At 40.2% G+C, this 20,855-nt stretch overlaps 1 protein-coding gene across 7 annotated transcripts in view; it reads left to right on the top strand.

Moving 5' to 3' along the window:
- LOC309661606 (uncharacterized protein) overlaps nt 1–20,855 on the top strand; it is a 74,946-nt gene that overhangs the window by 12,680 nt on the left and 41,411 nt on the right. For 2 of the 7 annotated variants that reach the window (XR_014264088.1, XR_014264089.1), the window contains 2 exons: nt 6,268–6,360; nt 14,994–15,172. Coding sequence is in view for 4 of the 7 variants with exons in the window: in XM_082463484.1 (XP_082319610.1) it covers nt 7,967–8,023; nt 14,994–15,172 (236 nt within the window). In the remaining 3 variants the exon portion in view is untranslated. Of the gene's footprint in view, nt 1–6,267; nt 8,024–14,993; nt 15,173–15,813; nt 17,680–20,855 lie in introns of those variants that run through there. The other 5 variants (XM_082463484.1, XR_014264090.1, XM_082463483.1 and 2 more) reach the window with 5 other exon arrangements.

Here is a 20,855-nt window from a genome sequence, read left to right as displayed (position 1 = left end):
GATAAACCACTCAGTATCTAAACTGAGTCTTCCCAGTGCCTTTCACTGAGGATAAGCCGCTCAAGGTCTAAACTGAGCAAAAGCTTCCCAGCCTTCGACTGAGGATAACCCAGGTGCCTCTTCTTGAAACTGAGTTGGCTCTTCATTGCGGTGCATGGGCTTCTCATCGTGGTGGCTTCTCTTTTTGCAGAGCAGGGGCTCTAGGCACGTGGGCTTCAGTAGTTGTGGCACGCAGGCTCAGTAGTTGTGGCTTGCGGGCACTAGAGCACAGGGTCAGTAGTTGTGGCGCACGGGCTTAGTTGCTCTGCGGCATGTGGGATCTTCCTGGACCAGGGCTCGAACCCGTGTCCCCTACATTGGAAGGCAGATTCTTAACCCCTGCGCCACCAGGGAAGTCCCTTAATTTCTTCTTTTCTTCAGCCATTCACAGGTGGGCAGGGTCAGATTGTCTCCCTGTGAGCTGAACAAAGGCATTTTAGTTTAACATTCAGGCAGAGGGGCAGGGTTCCCTGAGGCAAGCCATTGTGTATGATTATAATAACAAAAGCAACAAAAAGCAAAGGTTAAAGTCAAAGAAATAGATCCAACAGGGGGTCAGATTTTGCTCTTCCCTGTTACAGTTCTATTTTTAAAATGTTAATTTAGTAAAGTCACAAGTATAATAAAAATCCATACATTTGCAATCCTGAGATGATATTTATAAAAATGCTACCCTGTATTTTTCTTTGCACAAGGTTCTTTACTCGGCAGACAAAACACAAACTGATTCTCATGGTTTTGATATACACGGATTGCAATATGTAAATATATGGAGATATATTTAGGAGTAAGAAAACTAAGAAGTAGGAATGTGTGTGTGTATACATAGCGTTAGAAATACTTTAGAAATATTGGATCACAACTGGTCATTTCAAAATTGTGGATGAATTACTGACTAAGGAAGCTTACAGATTTGTAATGTGAATTTATTTTGTCTACATTACATTGAATTGATTTATTTCATATCTCCTGAGTCATGGTTTGAGATGCTCCCCATGCAGATCCTATCTTGTTTAGTTGCCTGTTAATCATGAAAAACCCAGTTTATGTTTATTTGTCCAAAACTCATGAACCATTGCTTTTATGATATTCTCAGGCACTTTAAGAATGCTTTTCATTAAATGTACTAGTGTTCAGAAATTAATTTGAAGATGAGGGTAATTCCACAGGGAGAATATTATGTTGATTTTGTTTAATTAATAGTTCATTACTTTCTTCTTAATTAGAGAGAAACGGTAAGACAACTTTTCTTCAGTTATTGTTTCTTCCAATTCTTATAAGTGACATTATCAAAATTATCCACTTTACTGTGACAATTCGAGCAGATGAAAACCTGGAGAATTCCTAAGTCAAGGGGCTGTTTAGGCGTTTGTATGGAGTGAACAAACACACATGACAGTGATGGATGTATAGTAGATACTGTATAATTAGGAGAAAAATATTCCAATTGAGTAATGCTGTAGCATGAGGTAAGAGACAGAAAATGGATTAAATGTAGAATTGCATAAATTCTGCATGTGGAGAGAGGATACCTGTTCTCTGGTTGCACAACTGACACTCTGATTTTAGGAGAAAAAATCTAATTTCCTAATTATTTCCAGTTTTTTTATTTAACCTCATCGTCGTCCTTGCTACATATGAATCACAGTCATCGTCCTTCTTTGCCTTTGTTATGGACACAGGGTTCTCACTGCTCTCCTCACCTACAGTCACCCATGCAGGCCCTGGTAGTTTCTGATGTGTACTTTCAATTTCTTTCTAAAACAATGAGAAATTTAAGTGACAAATTTGAGGTCACATAAGATTCAAGTGCAACATAAATTATATCTACATTAAAAGAGTGACCTTTGGGCTTCCCTGGTGGCTCAATGGTTGAGAATCTGCCTGCCAATGCAGGGGACACGGGTTCGAGCCCTGGTCTGGGAAGATCCCACATGCCGCGGAGCAACTAGGCCCGTGAGCCACAACTGCTGAGCCTGCACGTCTAGAGCTTGTGCTCCGCAGCAAGAGAGGCCGCGATAGTGAGAGGCCCGCGCGCCGCGACGAAGAGTGGCCCCGCTTGCCACAACTAGAGAAAGCCCTTGCACAGAAACGAAGACCCAACACAGCCAAAAATAAATAAATAAATAAATAAATAATAAAAATAAAGGAATTCCTTAAAAAAAAAAAAAAAAAAAGAGTGACCTTCCAGGGCAGCTAACCCACGGGTGGCAGGGACCTTTCTCACTTTCTCTTAACAGAGTGATGGCCTTGTCAAGAGTTCTGGGTTCTGTACCAGCCATCACTTAGTTGTGTGAGAAGTTCACCAGTCAGAGGCAGTGAGCATTTCTTTTTCAAATGGTTTATTTAGTTTCTAGGCTAGAAGTTCCCAAGTTTTTCACAGCCCATATTGTCTTTTTACCCATCTTGACTGAAGTGGAAGGAGGATTTTTTTTCAGTTGGGGTAATTGATACGATGGAGTTGAGTAGCAAGTTATGCTCACATTTAACACTGGTATAAATGAAATATAGTAATGTGTCATTTTCTGTAGCTGGTAGTTTATTTTCAGCTATACCAAGAATGGACTAATGCATATGTACAGAAAAGAAGATGTATGTTTGGTGCTACGTACACAGGGAACAGGTAGATGCTCATAGCTGATAAAACGGCTGTGAAAACTTATAAGGTACCTTTTCATTTTTCACTTCTTTCTGGCATTGTCTACATGCAGGCATTATGCACATTTTTGTTCTCTCATAATTCCAATATGGTTGCGCAACTATCAAGCTTCAAAGCATGTTCCATGTGAATATGATAGGACATAGAGGTTTTTTTGGTTTTTTTTTTTTTAATTTTATTTATTTATTTATTTATTTATGGCTGTGTTGGGTCTTCGTTTCTGTGCGAGGGCTTTCTCTAGTTGCGGCAAGTGGGGGCCACTCTTCATCGCAGTGCACGGGCCTCTAACTATCGCGGCCTCTCTTGTTGCGGAGCACAGGCTCCAGACGCGCAGGCTCAGCAATTGTGGCTCACGGGCCCAGTTGCTCCGCGGCATGTGGGATCTTCCCAGACCAGGGCCCGAACCCATGTCCCCTGCATTGGCAGGCAGATTCTGAACCACTGCGCCACCAGGGAAGCCCCGACATAGAGGTTTTGATTCAAAGCCACTCCTTTTTGATTTGGGGAACACAATCCTCCCCTGATCTTCTCTCTCCATATCATTGGTCAGAATTCTATCCCATGGCCACTCTAAGGAAATGCACAAGCAAACATGTGAGAAGATAGTTGTGAATGGCTGATGTTACCTGAACTCTTTCACAGAGCCTGACCCAAATGATAATTACAAATGGCTAAAATGTTTGAATTCAGGATTGTGTGGCTGGTGCCCAAAGGAGGGCTTTGTAGGGGACTTTGGCTTCATTTGGGCCAATTCCCTTTCTCTGTTGTGTGTGAGTCCTGACGTCACCCCTTGAAGGGCCATCAACTGACAGGAGAAGTTATGATGATATTGATGATGATGACGATGACTTGCATTTCTTTGAACTTGTTAAGAATAAAATAGTTTCTAGTATAATTGTCCCAGAAAACTGTGTTTATGTTAAAGTGCTTTTTGTTTTATTTTATAAAATAGGCAGGGAAGTGACTAAATGGGTTAAAAGAACATGAACTCTGGAAGTGAAGTTTCTGTTGGGCGGGCTTAGGACAGACAGTGAGGGAAATACCCCAGAGACAGGCAGAGCAGTGCGGGGAGCCGGCTGCTTCCCCAGCCCCGCCCAGACCCACCCCCGCAGGAGGCGGAGTCCAGGCCAGTCCCCAACCTGGGTCCCCCCCCACCTCACTGCACAGGTTACAGGAGATCAGTGTTGGGTGGGCTGCTTCTCTCACGTCTCAGCGGAAGATGCTCACATTTTGCTGAAACCCAAAAGCAGCTATGTGAGAGCAAAGACCTGTATGTTTTAGAGTTTTTTTTTAAAAATTGAAGTGTAGCTGATTTACAATGTCGTCTTAATTTCTGTTTGGAGTCTTAATTTCTCATTAAATCCTGCACTTCGTGAGCCATCCCATCCAGCACCCTGCTTTCCATTCCTGTAGATCCAGTATTTGGTCAAGTTCAAAAATGTAAATAAACATGTATGTTGTGAAATGATTACCACATTCAAGCTAGTTAACATACCTGTCATCTCGTTATTTGCATCTTTTTCTGGTGAGAACACTTCAAATACACTCTCTTAGCAAATCTCAAGTATAATGTACCCTATACCTGACTGTTTCACCAGGCTGTACTTAGAGCGCCAGACTTCCTTCATCCTGCATAACTGAATTTGTGTACCATTTCACCAACATCTCCCATCTCCCCCACAGCAAGTTCCAGAAAGTCAAGATTCGGCTCTGTCTTATGAGTTGGTCTTTAGTAGATTCCACGTATAATTGAGATAATACAGTATCTTCCTTTCTGTGTTGGCTTGTTCCACTTAGCATAATGTCCTTCAGGTTCATTCATGTTGTCCCAAATGGAAGGATGTGCTTTTTTTAAAAGGCTGAAAAATATTCATTTGTATATATCACATTTTCTTTATCTATTTATGCTACACACCAGGGAAACAATAATAGGACTGTACCTCAAATTTCCAGATGCCTAAATTAAATACAAAAATAAAACAAAAATTGGTAACATCAAATTTTAGTGAGAATGGGGAGGAATTAAAATTACCATGTATTGCTGATGGGAGTATAAAAAATACATCCAGTTAGGAAAACTGATTGGCTTTTACTTATAAACTTAAAACTTTACCATATTTGAAAAAAAAGTGAAAATATATATAAAACAATGAAAACTCTCTGAACTTCTAAGATACCCTTCCTTTCTATATTCCTCCAGCCATCTATAGGTAGCTTCTAATGTAGGCAAACATTTTTTAAAACATCAATAATAGGGCTTCCCTGGTGGCGCAGTGGTTGAGAATCTGCCTGCCAATGCAGGGGACACGGGTTCGAGCCCTGGTCTGGGAAGATCCCACATGCCGTGGAGCAACTAGGCCTGTGAGCCACAATTACTGAGCCTGCACTCTAGAGCCTGCGAGCCACAACTACTGAGCCTGTGTGCCACAACTACTGAAGCCTGCGTGCCTAGAACCTGTGCTCCGCAACAAGAGAAGCCACTGCAATTAGAAGGCCACGCACCGCAACAAAGAGTAACCCCTGCTCGCCGCAACTAGAGAAAGCCCACGCGCAGCAAGGAAGACCCAACACAGCCAAAAATAAATTAAAAACTAAATAAATAAAATAAAATAATTTTTAAAAATACACAAGAGTATAGGACATGAGAGTTATATGTAGTTTTAAATTGCTTAACCCTGTTCGTATGATTAGATTCATGTTTTTTGGTTTGCTTTTTGGTTTGTCTTCTTTTTTGCCAGACTCTCCCAGCAATGATGGGTCCTGTGTGCGTTGGTCAGCTGATATCAATTTGTCCCATTCTATCTGATGTTAATTTTGTTCACTTGATTCAGGGGCTATCTGCCAGATTCCTCCACTGAAAAGTTAATAATTTTCCAATTATCCTTAATAGGGTCTTGGAGGGATTTACCCAGAGATGTGCCTAAACCATCGCATTTCATGTGAATACTCTCCCTGTCTACTTCATTTCCCTTTACATGTAGATTGCTTTGGAAAATGAAGGCTCTCACCTTTGTTCAGGCTTTTGTTAGTATATGTTCCATAAATTTCCTTTTAATTCCTTTGTCATTTCACAGTTATTGTTTATTACATTTTGTATCTCCAGGAAAAGAAAATGAGTCCTATAGTATATATTCAAGTCTCCTCAAATGCTATAGTATAATCAGCATAAATGAATAATGAAATCATTTTGAGGAAATAGGGGTTTGTTGATGAAAAAAAAAATCTTCATGATGTTTCATCTTGTCCTCATTTCTTGAGTTGATCTGCATCTTTCACTCTAGATCAGTGATCATTTTATCAGTAGATATTTAAAATGAAATAAGATATTGTTGCCCACATCTTAAAGTTGGATATCTGTTCCTTATTTTTGATTGAGTAGTACTTGGAAGTAGAGTTAAGGATCTGAAATTAGAAATGCTTCCTAAGTGTTTTAAAGGGGCTGTCAGGAAACTATTTGGTGAAATAATTTTCTATAACTTATAGTGTCCTCTCTTCTATGCTGAACACAGGACTGGATTGGAAATTGTAGAATCCCTGGGATGAGTCATATTCATTTTTTTAATAAACAGGTCTTGCTGTCTCTAAGCTGAACCTGGTCACCTTTTTGGGACAAAGGAAAGAGCCCTGAGATGTGAAGAAAAGGAGACAACAGTCACACCCAGGTAGGTGGGAATGAATAAAGCGGATAGCACAGGGGTGATGTCCAAAGGTGAAGGAGGAAGCTAGGCTTTAAAATGTTGTTTGGGAAGCTCTGCTTCAATGGAAATTATTTTGAGAAGCCTAGGTTATGTCTCTTGCTGTCACAGGGATACCTCTCCTGCTCCACTCGTATCATGCTCCGAAATCCTCTAAAGATTTTCCTTTTGCTCCAGTGATCTTCCATGGCAATCAGAGTGAGAGCAAAGGCCTCCCCATGGCCAGTGAGGGTCTGTATGTTCTGACGCTTCTTCCATTGCTTATGGGGGCCTGGGAAAATCTGTGCACATGCAGAGTTCTCTTATGGAGTTTATGGGAGTTTCTCCTCCCTTATCTCTGGAGGCACTTGTCTCCTAGAGAGACCTACATATTCCACTAAAACACTGGGAATGTGAGATTCAAGTCTATGTAGAGCAGGTTTCCCCATGGACCAGACCCTGTACTAGGTCCTCAGAAACGAACCTGGGAGCCTCACAGCGTTTACCCTGGCCTCACGATAGAATAACCTGGGCCACTTCATTAAGATAGCATTGATCTTGGGCCCCACCAAAGACTAATTGACAGAATCTATGGGGGTGGGACACAGGGGATGGCAGTTCTAAAAAATCCATGAATGATCCCAAAGGGGAGTCAAGGCTGAAAATGACTTTGGTGAACATTGCTCATCAGAATTCCCTGTCTCTACAAATCACTTACGGATCCCTTTAAAAACAGACACTGGGGCCCCCCCACTCAGATATTATGACTCTCCAAGTCTGGATGAAGGTCATGAATTTGCAGTTTGAGTGACCACTGAAGTTGCTTCCCCCAGACCTCATTTCCAGCAGCATTAATCTAGAGAAAACAAGAACAGCACCTGAGTGCCGTATACACAACCACCCCTATCTGAACACAGATACTGCTTGTTCCCAGTGAAGACCACTGACAACTTCTGAAAAGATGACATTCTCTGCTCACCACTCGCAAATTGAGCGGAGACTAGAGGAAGCAGTGGGGTCTGAACAAGACTATTATGCGGAAACAACATTTATTCGTTCTTGAAAGGAATGTGTCCTGAGGACCTACTGCACGCTCACAGGTATGAGAGGACGCACTGTGTTCAAGACACTGTGCCAAGATCCTCACGTTATGAGAGGTGATTGTAATCTTCTGGGAACTGGGTATTCTATGCTCATCTTTCCCAGGAGGATTTAGATGTCGGGCTTGCCTTCCTGGGAGTAGAAATTATCTTTGTCTCTTCTCTTTCATTATCCAGATGATAAAGATAAAATCCACCCACCAAATTTCAAGTCCTTTGCTCTCCTTTTCTGAGTCTGAGCATCAGACGTTGTGAATGCCAGATCCATTCACGAGTGTGGCAGAGTCTCCAGGAACTCTGGTCTCTGAGCTGCTCTGAAAAGGATGACAAGGGAATGCGGGCAGAGCCATGGCAGGACTTTGTTTTTTGGGTGTTTAAGTGGTCATTTTAAATGGAATCTCAATTGACATTTCCTATTCAGCTCTGCAAGTGTGATTTTGGAAGAGGGACTATATTCTGGATGGAAATTCTGGAGCGGCAGAGCTGTGTCCGCAATGTTAAGCCTGAAGTATGTAACGCGAATCTGCGGCATCAGATGGGCTGCTCGAGAGGTGGGACTGATGGGTGCCTTTTGCATTTATATTACTCAGGGTGATTCTGGGTGGCCAGTGCCTGATTCTAGACTGCTCTTGGGTCATATGCATTGTTAGAAGTACTAGATTCAAGTCCTTATGAGTTTCCCTGCGTTCCCTGTGTGTGCCTGCGTGAAAGTTTGGGTTAAAGAAAAGGCAAAAAAGGGAAGGGTTGTCAAAAACCCAGGGGTGGATGTCCCTGGAGGTCTAGTGGTTAAGACTCCTCGCTTCCACTGTAGGGGCCTGGGTTCGATCCCTGGTCGGGGAAGTTCCGCGTGCCGTGCGGTGCGGCCAAAACAACAAACAGAACAACAACAACAGCACAACCCCCTGGGGGTCACAGCACAGGGCAGAGGGAGAACTGGTCTGTGCTATACATGTGGTACCAGCTTGCCTGGAATGCGAACTGAGGTGTGTGGGCTTCATCAAAATGGGATTCAAGACTGGTGACCTTGAGCCGCTGGCCGGTGAAGGCAGGAGCCTGTGACTAGTTTTGGCCCTGGGAGGGGCTGGGGTGTGCCAGAAGTCCTCTGTGCCCTGCTCAGCACGTGGTGGCAGACTCTGACAGCGCAGGCACTGTGGTGTTGCTATCAGGGGGGAAGTCTGGTCAAGTGAGGGCCTAGCTGTGCTGGTGTGCTTCCGACATGAGTGAGTGCGGCCAGGGAGAGGTGGGGAGCGGCTTCACACGGAGCCCTCAGGCCGCGCTGCACCCGAGTGAGTTGTTTAGGGACTAGATGAGGAAAGTGCTCAAAATGAAATGGGGCGCTGTGTCTTAAAATATTAATTTATGCACATTCCAGTTTTCCGGGGTTAATTTGAGCGTGCCTCTATTCAGTTCCAGCAGCCTCAAATCAAAGATGGTTAGCAGCAATTTATCTGCAGAAACTAGGGGAGAGGCTTTTCTAGAGAAGACACCCAATCAAAGCAAGGATAATAGTTGATTGTATCTTAACCAGTCATCTTGGTGTTGGAAAGCCTCGTTGGCTGTGCGGTTGATTGTTCTTAATTTATTTTCTCAGATTAATGTGCCTTGACTCTGGATTAAGTTTTGCTTCAATAGGCCACCAAAGCATGAGAGTCACCTCAGCCTAATGGCCTCCTTGTTTAATTACTTTAACACTGGAGATGCAGTAGGTGGGCTATTATGCTTTTCATCCATTTGCAAGGTAATTTAGCAACTGTCCACCTAATGTAGAAATGCACAGCCATATTGGTGCAACAATTTCATGTCCCAGAACCATCCAGATAAGCCACATGTGTAGAAATCAAAGATCCACATTCTGTGATAGCAGGAGAAAAATACGTGCAACCATGTACATGCATAACTAGGGAGTGTTTCAGTAAAGCCATTTTATTCATAATTACCATGGAACATGATGTGTGTTTGGGAATGAGGGAAATCCATTTCTACTTGTGTGAGAATATCACCTTCATATGTCATTGGTTAAGGAAAGCAATTTGATTGACAGAAACTTTGATTTGACAATATGTATGTCAATATTGAACCATGTACATAATATTTTACTGTTGGTGTACATGCAGATGTGTATTATACAATCTCAAATGTAGTTTTTTACACATGGAAATTGCATAGCAAGGAGGATATACTTGGAACTGATGATGTTACATCTGGAGCTAAAATTTTATTGCTTCTGGGGGGTGGCTAATGAATTGGCATTTTTACTTGATTTTATTGTTTAAATATTTTATAATTTCGTATTTTATAATGTTTATTCATAATTAAATTTGTTCCTATGCCTAGTAGTTTTCTATCACTGCTATAACATATGACCACACAATTAGTAGTTTCAAAAACACTCTACACTTCAAAAGTTAGAAATCCAGGGGTCTTGGCTGGTCTTTCTGTTTAAGGTCTTACAAGGTCAAATATCAGGGTTTCATGAGGCATAGGATCTTGTCTGCAGCTTCCAGGGGAGAATCCACCTCCAGGACCATTCAGGTGCTAGGCAGAATACATTTCATTCTGGTGGTGTCCGTGTGACCCCTCCATGGTCACACTTGCATCTGGTGTCCCTAAAGGAGAGAAGGAATATTGTGTCATTGCTTTACTCATTTGCTTCTCTAATCCTTTCCTGTGTGTTCAGTTGAAGGGATCTTCGCAAGTATTTTATGTAAGTAAGGTTATTACCTCAAGGTCTCAAACTAGAAACTGTTCACAATTAGGTTATTATTTGAATGCAAATCATGGAATTAGTGAATAGGAGAAAAAATTAGTGACCTTCAATCCACCCACTGCAACTACCATCACCCCACCTCCATCCCTTGACTCCATCATTCTCTGTTCCTCATTGTGACCTCGATCTCTCCACCTGTGTGACGTTTAGATATCTCTAGAACTAATTCTTCCCCTTCTAGGCTTCTTTATTGCCCTCCCACGTCCATCCTGTGCATTTTAGACCTCCACCCCCATGAAAACTCTCTCCCCCAGGATGCCAGGCTCTCAGCCCCACCTTCCTTCCCTTTATTGCTCCCAAGCCTTTTATCCTTCGTATCCTCCTTCTCCCTTGCCCTTTATCCTCTCCTCATTCCAATGACTTCAGCCCATATCTCGTGTCCTGTATGTCTAATGCCCTCAGATGATCCAGTCATCAGTTATCAAATGTCCTTAGTTTCCTCATGACCCTGCAGCCATTTCCCCCAACCCTATAATTCCTGACTCTGCAATTTCCTCTGCAATTTTCTGGAATAGTTTGAGAAGAATAGGTGTTAACTCTACTCTAAATGTTTGGCAGAATTCATTTGTGACACCATCTGCTCCTGGACTTTTGTTCATTGGAAGTTCTTTTTTTTTTTTTTTTTTATAACTGATTCAATTTGATTACTGGTAATTATATTTTCTATTTCTTCCTCATTCGGTCTTGGGAGATTGTACATTTCTAGGAATTTGTCCATTTCTTCTAGGTTGTCCATTTTATTAGCATATAATTGTTCATAGCAGTCACATTCTCACTGGTACTTCTGTGGTGTCAGTTGTACCTTCCCCTTTTTCATATCTGATTTTATTGATTTGGGCCCTCTCTTTTTTTGTTCTTTTTGATGAGTCTGGCCAAATTTTGTTTATCTTTTCAAAGAACCAGCTCTTAGTTTCATTGGTGTTTTCTATCGATTTTTTTTTTTAATAGACACGAACATTTTTTTTAAATTAATTAATTAATTTTTATTTTTGGCTGTGTTGGGTCTTCGTTGCTGCACGTGGGCTTTCTTTAGTTGTGCCTAGCGGGGGCTATTCTTCATTGCGATGTGCGGGCTTCTCATTGTGGTGGCTTTTCTTGTTGTGGAGCACGGGCTTTAGGTGTACAGGCTCAGTAGCTGTGGTTCATGTGCTCTAGAGCGTAGGCTTAGTAGTTGTGGCACACGGGCTTAGTTGCTCTGCAGCATGTGGGATCTTCCCGGACCAGGGCTCGAATCTGTGTCTCCTGCACTGGCAGGCAGATTCTTAACCACTGCGGCACCAGGGAAGCCCTCTATTGATTTTTGGTCTCTATTTTACTTATTTCTCTTCTAATCTTTATGGTTTTTAAAAAAATTTTTACTAACTGAGCTTTGTTCTTCTTTTTCTAGCTCCTTTGGGTGTAAGATTAGGTGGTACAGTTGAGATTTTTCTTGTTTCCTATGATAAGTTTGTATCACTGTAAACTTCTCCTTTAGGACTGCTTTTGTTGCATCCTGTAGATACGGATTGTGTTTTCACTTTCATTTGTCTCTAGGTATTTTTTTTCTTCCTCTTTGATTTCTTCGGTGATCCATTGGTTGTTTAGTAGCATATTGTTTAACCTCCACGTGTTTGTGGTTTTTTTGCAATTATTTTCTTATAGTCAGTTTGTAGTTTCATAGCACTGTGTTTGGAAAATATACTTGATATGATTTCAATTTTCTTAAACTTACTGAGGGTTGTTTTGAGGCCTAGTATGTGATCTATCCTGGAGAAAGTTCCATATGCACTTGAAAAGGAAGTGTATTCTGATGCTTTTGGAAGGAATGTGCCATATACGTATATATCCATCTATCTGATCTAAAGTGTCATTTAAGGCCAGAGTTTCCTTATTGATTTTCTGTCTGGATGACCTGTTCTTTGTTATAAGTGGGGTTTTAAAATTCCCTACTTTTATTGTGTTACTGTCAATTTCTCTCTTTATGTCAGTTAATATTTGCTTTATGTGTTTATGTGCTCCTATATTGGGTGCATAAATGCTTACAGTTGTTATATCTTCTTCTTGGATTGATCACTTGATCATTATGTAGTGTCCTTCTTTGTCTCTTGTAACAGTCCTTATTTTAAATCTAATTTGTCTGGATGTTCCCTAGCGGTCCAGTGGTTAGGACTCGGCTTTCACTGCCGTGGCCTGGGTTCAATCCCTGGTCGGGGAACTAAGATCCCACAAGCTTCGCAGCCAAAAAAAAAAGGCTCTTTTAACAATCACTAAAATCTTGAAGACATTGGTATGTGGAGCATGAAACACTTATTGGGGTATACTAAAAGATTTGAAAAACTAAAAATGGAACTACCGTATTACCCAGTGATTCCACTCCTGGGTGTATATCCAAAAATACCCCCAAACACTGTTTCAAAAAGATGTACCCCAGTGTTCATAGCAGCACTATTTACAATTGCCATGATATAAGAGCAACCTCAGTGTCAATGAACAGATGAATGGATAAAGAAGATGTGGTGTATATGTGTGTGTGTATATATATATATATATATATATATATATATATATATATATACACACACACATACACACAGTAAGTCCCCTACGTACAAACCTTCAAGTTTCAAAGATGCGAACGTGCATCTGGTTTCAGAAAGGAACCAGAACCTGTGCCATCAACGTCAGGAGTGAGTGAAATTGCAGTTTGCCCTCCGTCTCCTGTTGCTGACGATCTTTCAGTTCTACTATCTCCCACCTCCTCTCCCTCCTCCAGTCCATAAGTCTTCTTGCCTCTTCACTTGATGCCAACCCCTGTGTGCCAGCTGTTGTACTGTACTACTGTACTTTTCAAGGTACTGTACTGTAAGATTAAAAACGTTTTATTTTTTGTGGTTGTTTTTTATGTGTTTGTGTGAAAAGTATTATAAACCTATTACAGTACAGTACTATATAGCTATTGTGTTAGTTGTGTACCTAGGCTAACTTTGCTGGACTTACAAACAAATTGGACTTACGAATGTGCTCTCAGAACAGAATTTGTTTGTATGTAGGGGCTTACTATATACACAACACCATGCTACTCATCTATGAAAAAATAAAATTTTGCCATTTGCAGCAACATGGATGGACTTGGAGGACATTATGCTAAGTGAAATAAGTCAGAGAAAGGAAAATACTGTATAATATCATTTATATGTGGAATCTAAAAAATACAACAAACTAGTGAATATAACAAAAAAGAAGTAACCTCACAGATACGGAGAACAAACTAGTGGTGACCAGTGGGGAGGTGAGAGGGGCACTGTAGAGGTTGGGGAGAGGGAGGTAGAAACTCTTGGGTGTAGGACAGGCTCAAGGATGTATTGTACAACATGGGGAAAATAGCCAGTATTTTATAATGAATATAAATGGAAAGTAACCTTTAAAAATTATATTAAAAATTTAAAAATTTTTTAAAATAAAATAAAGTTTTTAAAAGATTCAGTATTCTCAAAGAAGATTCGAAAAGTAGATATGCATTTCTCTAATTTTTACCTTAATGAATGCACTTTAAAGATGTGAGAAAGTATAAATACGTGACGGGGGTGGGGGGAGAACAAACTGTGGCACCACAGTTTATAACACACACACATAGACACACATGCAATCAACAAAAGATTCTGATCTGTTGATTCAGTTATAAGGTGCTTTATTAACATAGATCACAGCGTCCTTTGTGAATCATCAAATATGCATTCATGGCATCATTTTCAAAGGCTTCTGTCCATTCCCAACACAAAATGTTAATCCACCCTCCACTGCTGCCCTTGGTTTGTTTTCAGAGATTTGTTCTCAATCTGTGCTGAAAACAACTCCGTGCTCTGAATCTCTTGGGGTATGGAGTCTCAGCTCCCCTGAGGACAGGTGGTCACGCCCTGCTCCCGAGTACTCCTGCTGGGCAGGTGGGCCCTGAGAGGAGAGGGGGCTAAAGGACCTGAGGACTAAGGGTATCTTTGGGTAGATTTCTACGGGCCACCCCTCACACTAAACCCACCATGTGATTCCCACCAACCCAGCAGCATGTCCCCTAGGCAACAGCAAGGCCACACCTATGCCAGGAGGGGCTCAGCCCCTAGGAATCAGGCCCAGGGAACCTGCACTTCTGGAAGTTCTTACCCCAAACCTTCACGCTACTCAGTGGTCTCAGGTGTGCTATGCCAGAGAGCTCTAGCTCAGTGCTACTGAATACGGGTCTGACAGAGTAACATCGGCACCAACAAAAAGCTTGTTAAAGATGCCATTTCATAAGCCTCACAGGAGAATCATAATTAAGAGTGGGGCCTGGGTTCCCCCCAAATTTGTAAGCACTTTAAATCTTTGGAAGAAAAGTTTGCTCCGTGGCTCCCATGCAGTTTCTCATTAGTATTACATGATGAGTATTTAGCAATAACATCACCTGTGCCCTCCCACAGAGTCTGTTGATCTGGGTGGGAGCATCTGTGTTGTATTAACTCTAGGTCATTCTAAGGTTAGTCCCGGTTTAAGCACGAGGGCTGCTTGGGTACCTTGATGAGAGCTGCTTCCAGTCTTTGGTACTTTTGCCTTTGGGGAGGCATCGGTGTCTGCTCTACATGGGGTTGGAAGGAGTGGGGTCAGTGTAGCCCACTTGCTCTAGGCTGTAGCAGAGTTTCTGGGCATCTGTGTGAGGGGAGAGCACGTGTAGACAGGAAAGAAAAAGCTCACAGTTTGGTCTCCACGCAGGAGCTCATTGTTCCTGAATCTCTCTTTTCCTAAAGGTTGGCATTTCAGCGTTTCAAGGTCTTTTGCCTGCGGGTATGGTGGGAACAGGTGAAGGAGCTGTGCTGATGCCGTTGAAGGCATATTCTCAAGATGCTGATGTGATTCCTCAACGTGATATCAATGAGAAAATGACCAAGAGCAGGAGGAAGAAGAGGACGAAATGGCAGTTTCTCAGGTAAATGTCCTGTCCTGGGTCAGAGGCTGTGTCTGCTTTTCCTCCTGAAATGTCATGGATTGAGAACCTGCAAACCTTTCATTTTCTACTTCTGATGTTCCTCCCTAGCAAGGTTGTTTTCAACTACCTGTTTTTTCCTTCTTATGATAGTCATAGTCAGCTCTTCAGAATATTTCTCCCCTGTTTTCCAGAGCCTTTTCCCCATTGTCTGCATCCAGGCTCCCTATAGAGCACAGAGAATTCTCACCATGAATTAATGACCTTCAACTATCGAAATTCCTATTCCTTTTGTGAAAGATCAACATGGGAAGGCATTAGTATCCAAAATTCCCTGATGTTGAGATATTAGTGAAGAAGGGGAAATGGAATGATTAATGTACATCTGAATGCAACATCAACTTATCACAACAGGATTAAGAAAATGCACTTTTAACTGGGATGGCATTAGTGGTCCAGATAACTCAAAGTTCTGAAAAAAAAGTAATTAGGAGAGATTTGCTCTGTATATTGATAAGAAAGACTATTTAAATACGGCGTTAGAGTCCGAAAGCATGGGAGGTATATGTGGACTGAAATTTGCATAAAACTGACATTTTTTCATGTTAGTTTCAGATTATGTTTTTCTTATGTATTTCACCTAGAATACCACAGCAGTGATAATGTGTCTTGTGTGCTTCAGTCACCTGATAATCATTTGTCCCATTACACCTGATGTTCACTGGTTCAGGTGCTTTCTGAAAGATTCCTTTGCGATGAAGCTCATATATTTCTTGTATCTTTAGTAAGGATTTGGTGTGATTTGCTGAGAAATGTGCATAAGCCATCATGGTAGATCTGGAAAATGTAATTTCTTCTTAGTTTTCCTTTGCTTGTAGTTTGCTTTGAAAAATAAACATTGTCACCTTTGTTTATTAAAGACATTGGCTTTTCAAGTGGAGTCTGTAATCAGTCAAGCCTTGCTCTTGTAAGTTTCTGTGATACTCCACACTCATGCAACCGGTTCTTTATCACTTCTTTGTATTTTCAGAAAAGTTTACAAGGACCATATTATTAATGTATGCTCAGTTGTGTTAAATTTCTGAAATATAGCCCAACTCATATGATAAATATTTTCAGACATCAAAGATTCAGAACCAATAGCTCTAACTTATTGTATATCGTTGAGTGTATGTCTCCCCAAGTGAATTTATAAAATGCAAAGTGTATCATCCACAAATAGATTCATAAGATTTATCGAGTTAAAAATAATTAGTATTAATTCTTCTTTAAAAGTTTGGTAGAATTCACCAGTGAAGCCATCTAGCCCTGGTATTTTTTTGTTGGGAGGTTTTTGAGAACTGATTCAATCTCCTTAATAGTAATTTTGTCTGTTCGCGATTGTTTTATTTCTTCATGATCCAGTCTTTTTATTTTGTATTTTTTAACTTTTTGTTTGGCCCATTGATTCCTTAGGATCGTGTTGTTTAATTTCCACATATTTGTATATTTTCCAGACTCTGTCCTGTTGTTCATTTCTGGTTTCTTACCATTGTAGTTAAAAAAATACTTAGTAAGTGAAGTAAATCAGAAAGAGAAAGACATATGTTATCACTTATGTGGAATCTAAAATATGACACAAATGAACCTATCTATGAAACAGAAACAGAATCACGGACATAGAGAACTGACTGGTGGTTGCCAAGGGGGAGGGGTTTGTGGGACAGAGGGAGTGGGAGGTTGGATTTAGCAGATGTAAGATTTTATATATAGAATAGATAAAACAACAAGGTCCAACTGTAGAGCACAGAGAACTATATTCAATATTGTATGGTAAACCATAATGGAAAAGAATATTAAAAATATAAAAATAATAGGAATGTGTATGTGTGTGTATATATATATATGTAACTGAATCACTAAAAATATACTTAGTATGATATCAGTCTTCTTAAATTTGCTAAGGCTTGTTTAGTGACCCATCACATGCTCTGTCCTGGAGAATGTTCAATGTGCAGTAGAGAAGAATATGTATTCTGCTGCTGTTAGATGGATTGCTCTGTTTTTGTCTGTTAAGTCCATTTTGTCTAATGTATAATTCAAGGTCAGTACTTCCTTACTGATATTCTTTCTGGATGACCAGTTCATTGTTGAAAGTTGGGTATTAAGAATCCCTACACTTTTTTTTGTACCGTCTGTTTCTCTCTTCAAATCTGTTAGTATTTGCTTAATACATTAAGGCCCTCCAATGTTGGGTGCATATTTATTTATGATTGTTGTCTTCTTGATGAGTTGACAACATTATCATTATATAATGACCTTATTTTTTTTCTTGTTGCAGCTTTTGGCTTAAAATCTATGTTTTCTGTTATAGCTCTAGCTACCCCTGCTTTCTTTTGGTTTCCACATGTATGGAATATCTTCTTCTAAAGCTTCACTTTGAGCCAATTTGTGTTTTTAACACTGAAGTGAGTCTCTGATAGGCAGCATACAGTTTGATCTTGTATTTTTAACTATCTAGCCACTCTATGACTTTTGACCAGAGAATTTAATATATCTATGTTTATAATAATTATTGATAGGTAAGGACTTACCAAGGCCATCTTATTGTTTCCTGGATGTTTTGTTGTTTCTTGTTCCTTTTTTCCTCTTTTGCTGCCTTTCTTTGTGAATTAGTGATACTCTGTAGTGGTATGTGATGATTTCCTTCTCTTTATATTTTCTGAATCTACTGTAGGTTTTTGCTTTGTGGTTCCATGAGGCTCACGGAAAACGTCTTATAGATACAACAGTCTATTTTATGTTGATAACAATTTAACTTCCATCAGATACAAAAAATCTACTCTTTTACTCCCGTCTGTGAATTTTTGTATATGGTGTTACAATTTACCTCTTTGTATACTATTTACACATTAAAATTATTATAGCTGCAGTTATTTTTAATAATCTAATTCTTTAACCTTTATATACTAAATTTAACTGGTTAACACGCCGCCATATCACACTATTAAAGTATTCTTACCTAACTATATACTTACAAGTCTATTGTGTATCCTCATATGTTTTCATGGTCCTATTTAGTGTCCTTCTATTTTAGCTTGACGAACTCTTTTACAGTTTCTTCTAAGACAGATCTAGTGATGATGAACTCCCTCAGCTTTTGTTTTTTGAAAAGAGTTTTTAATCTCTTCATTTAAGAAAGATAATTATGATGGATAGAATATTCTTGGTTGGCAGGGTTTTGTTTGTTTGTTTGTTTTTTTAATTGAGCAATTTGAAAATATCATCCCACTCTCTCCTGGCCTGTGAGGTTTCTGCTGAGAAATCAAATTTTAATCTTATGAAGGTTCTCTTGTAAGTTATAAGCCTCTCTCCTCCTGATGCTTTTAAGGTTCTTTGTTCTTGATAGTTGACAGTTTTACTATAATGTGTTTTGGAGAAGAATTTTTTTTATTTTGAGTTAAGTTTGTCTGGTACCCTATGAGCTTCATGAACCTGGATATCCAAATCTATTCCCTGACTTGGAAAGGTCTCAGCCACTATTTATTTAAATAAGCCTTCTGTCTATATCTTTTCCTTCTAAGACTCCATAATTTACAGGATGTTTCTTTTGATGGTATCTATAGATCACATAGTCATTCTTCACTCTTTTTATCTTTGCTCTCCTCTGAGTGTATATTTTCAACTTACTGTCTGCTAACTCATGGAAAATTTCTTCTGCTTGATCTGTTTTGATATTGTTTATGCTTATTGCATTTTTTTCTTGTAATATATTGAACACATAATATTATTTGAATTTAAGGCATACAGCATGGTGATTTGATACATTTACATATTATCCTATGATTGCCATTGTAGCAATATTTATCACCTCTATCATGTCACATAATCATCATTTCTTTTTTTAAAATTTTTATTGGAGTATAGTTGCTTTACAATGTTGTGTTTCTGCTGTACAGCAAAGTGAATCAGCTATACGTATACATATATCCCCTCTTTTATGGGTTTCCTTCCCATTTAGGTCACCACAGAGCATTGAGTAGAGTTCCCTGTGCTATACAGTAGGTTCTCATTAGTTATCTATTTTATACATAGTAGTGTATATATGTCAATCCCAATCTCCCTATTCATCCCACCCCCCCTTTTTCCCCCGTAGTGTCCATACATTTGTTCTCCAAGTCTGTGTCTCCATTTCTGCTTTGCAAATTGGTTCATCTGTACCATTTTTCTAGGTTCCACATATATGTATTAATATACCATATTTGTTTTTCTCTTTCTGACTTACTTCACTCTGTATGACAGTCTCTGGGTCCATTCACGTCTCTGCAAATGGCACAATTTCATTCCTTCTTATGGCTGAGTAATATTCCATTGTATATACGTACCAGGCCTTCTTTATCTATTCCTCTGTTGATGGACATTTAGGTTGCTTCCATGTCCTGGCTACTTTAAATAGTACTGCAATGAACGTTGGGGTGCATGTATCTTTTTTAATTGTAGTTTTCTCTGGGTATATGCCCAGGAGTGGGATTGCTGGGTCATATGGTAGTTCTATTTTTAGTTCTTTAAGGAACCTCCATACTCTTTTGCATAGTGGCTGTATCAATTTACATTCCCACCAACAGTGTGAGAGGATTCTCTTTTCTCCACACCCTCTCCAGAGTTTATTGTTTGTAGATTTTGTTTGTTTGTTTTGGCTGTGCTGGGTCTTCCTTGTGGCATGCAGGCTCTTCTTTGCGGCGAGTGGGCTCTCTAGTTGTAGCACGCTGGCTCTAGAGCAGGGGTCCCCAACCCCCAGGCTGCACTGATCCGTGGCCTGTTAGGAGCCAGGCTGCACAGCAGGAGGTGAGCAGCGGGCAAGCAAGCGAAGTTTCATCTGCCACTCCCCATTGTTCCCCATCACTCGCATTACCACCTGAACCATTCCCCCCTCCCCCCGTCCATGGAAAAATTATCTTCCACAAAACCACTCCCTTGTGCCGAAAAGGTTGGGGACCACTGCTCTAGAGCACGAGCGCTCAGTAGTTGTGCTGCGTGGGCTTAGTTGTGGTATGTGGGATCTTAGTTCCTTGACCAGGGATTGAACCCGGCCCCCTGCATTGGGAGCGTGGAGTCTTAACCACCGAACCACCAGGAAAGTCCCTGTTTGTAGGTTTTTTGATGATGGCTATTCTGACCCGTGTGAGGTGATACCTCATTGTAGTTTTGATTTGCATTTCTCTAATAATTAGTGAAGTTGAGCATCTTTTCATGTGCCTCTTGGCCATCTGTATGTCTTCTTTGGAGAAATGTCTATTTAGGTCTTCCGTCCATTTTTTGATTGGGTTGTTAGCTTTTTGCTATTGAGCCGCATGAGCTGTTTGTATGTTTTGGAGATTAATCCCTTGTCAGTTTCTTCTTTTGCAAATATTTTCTCCCATTCTGAGGGTTGTCTTTTCATCTTGTTTATGGTTTCCTTTGCTGTGCAAAAGCTTTTAAGTTTCATTAGGTCCCATTTTTTAATTTTTGTTTTTATTTTCATTACTCTATGAGGTGGGTCAAAAAAGATCTTGCTGCAATTTATGTCAAAGAGTGTTCTGCCAATGTTTTCCTCTAAGAGTTTTATAGTGTCTGACCTTACATTTAGGTTTTTTCTTTTTTTTTTTAAATTTGGCTGCACTGGGTCTTAGTTGCTGCATGCGGGATCTTCATTATGGCATGAGGGATC

This window comes from Balaenoptera physalus (genome assembly GCF_965194825.1).
Source record: "Balaenoptera physalus genome assembly, chromosome: 5".
NCBI classification, from domain to species: Eukaryota; Metazoa; Chordata; class Mammalia; order Artiodactyla; family Balaenopteridae; genus Balaenoptera; species Balaenoptera physalus.
The sequence above is the reverse complement of the archived record's forward strand: the minus strand, read 5'-3'. Positions and strand labels throughout refer to the sequence as shown.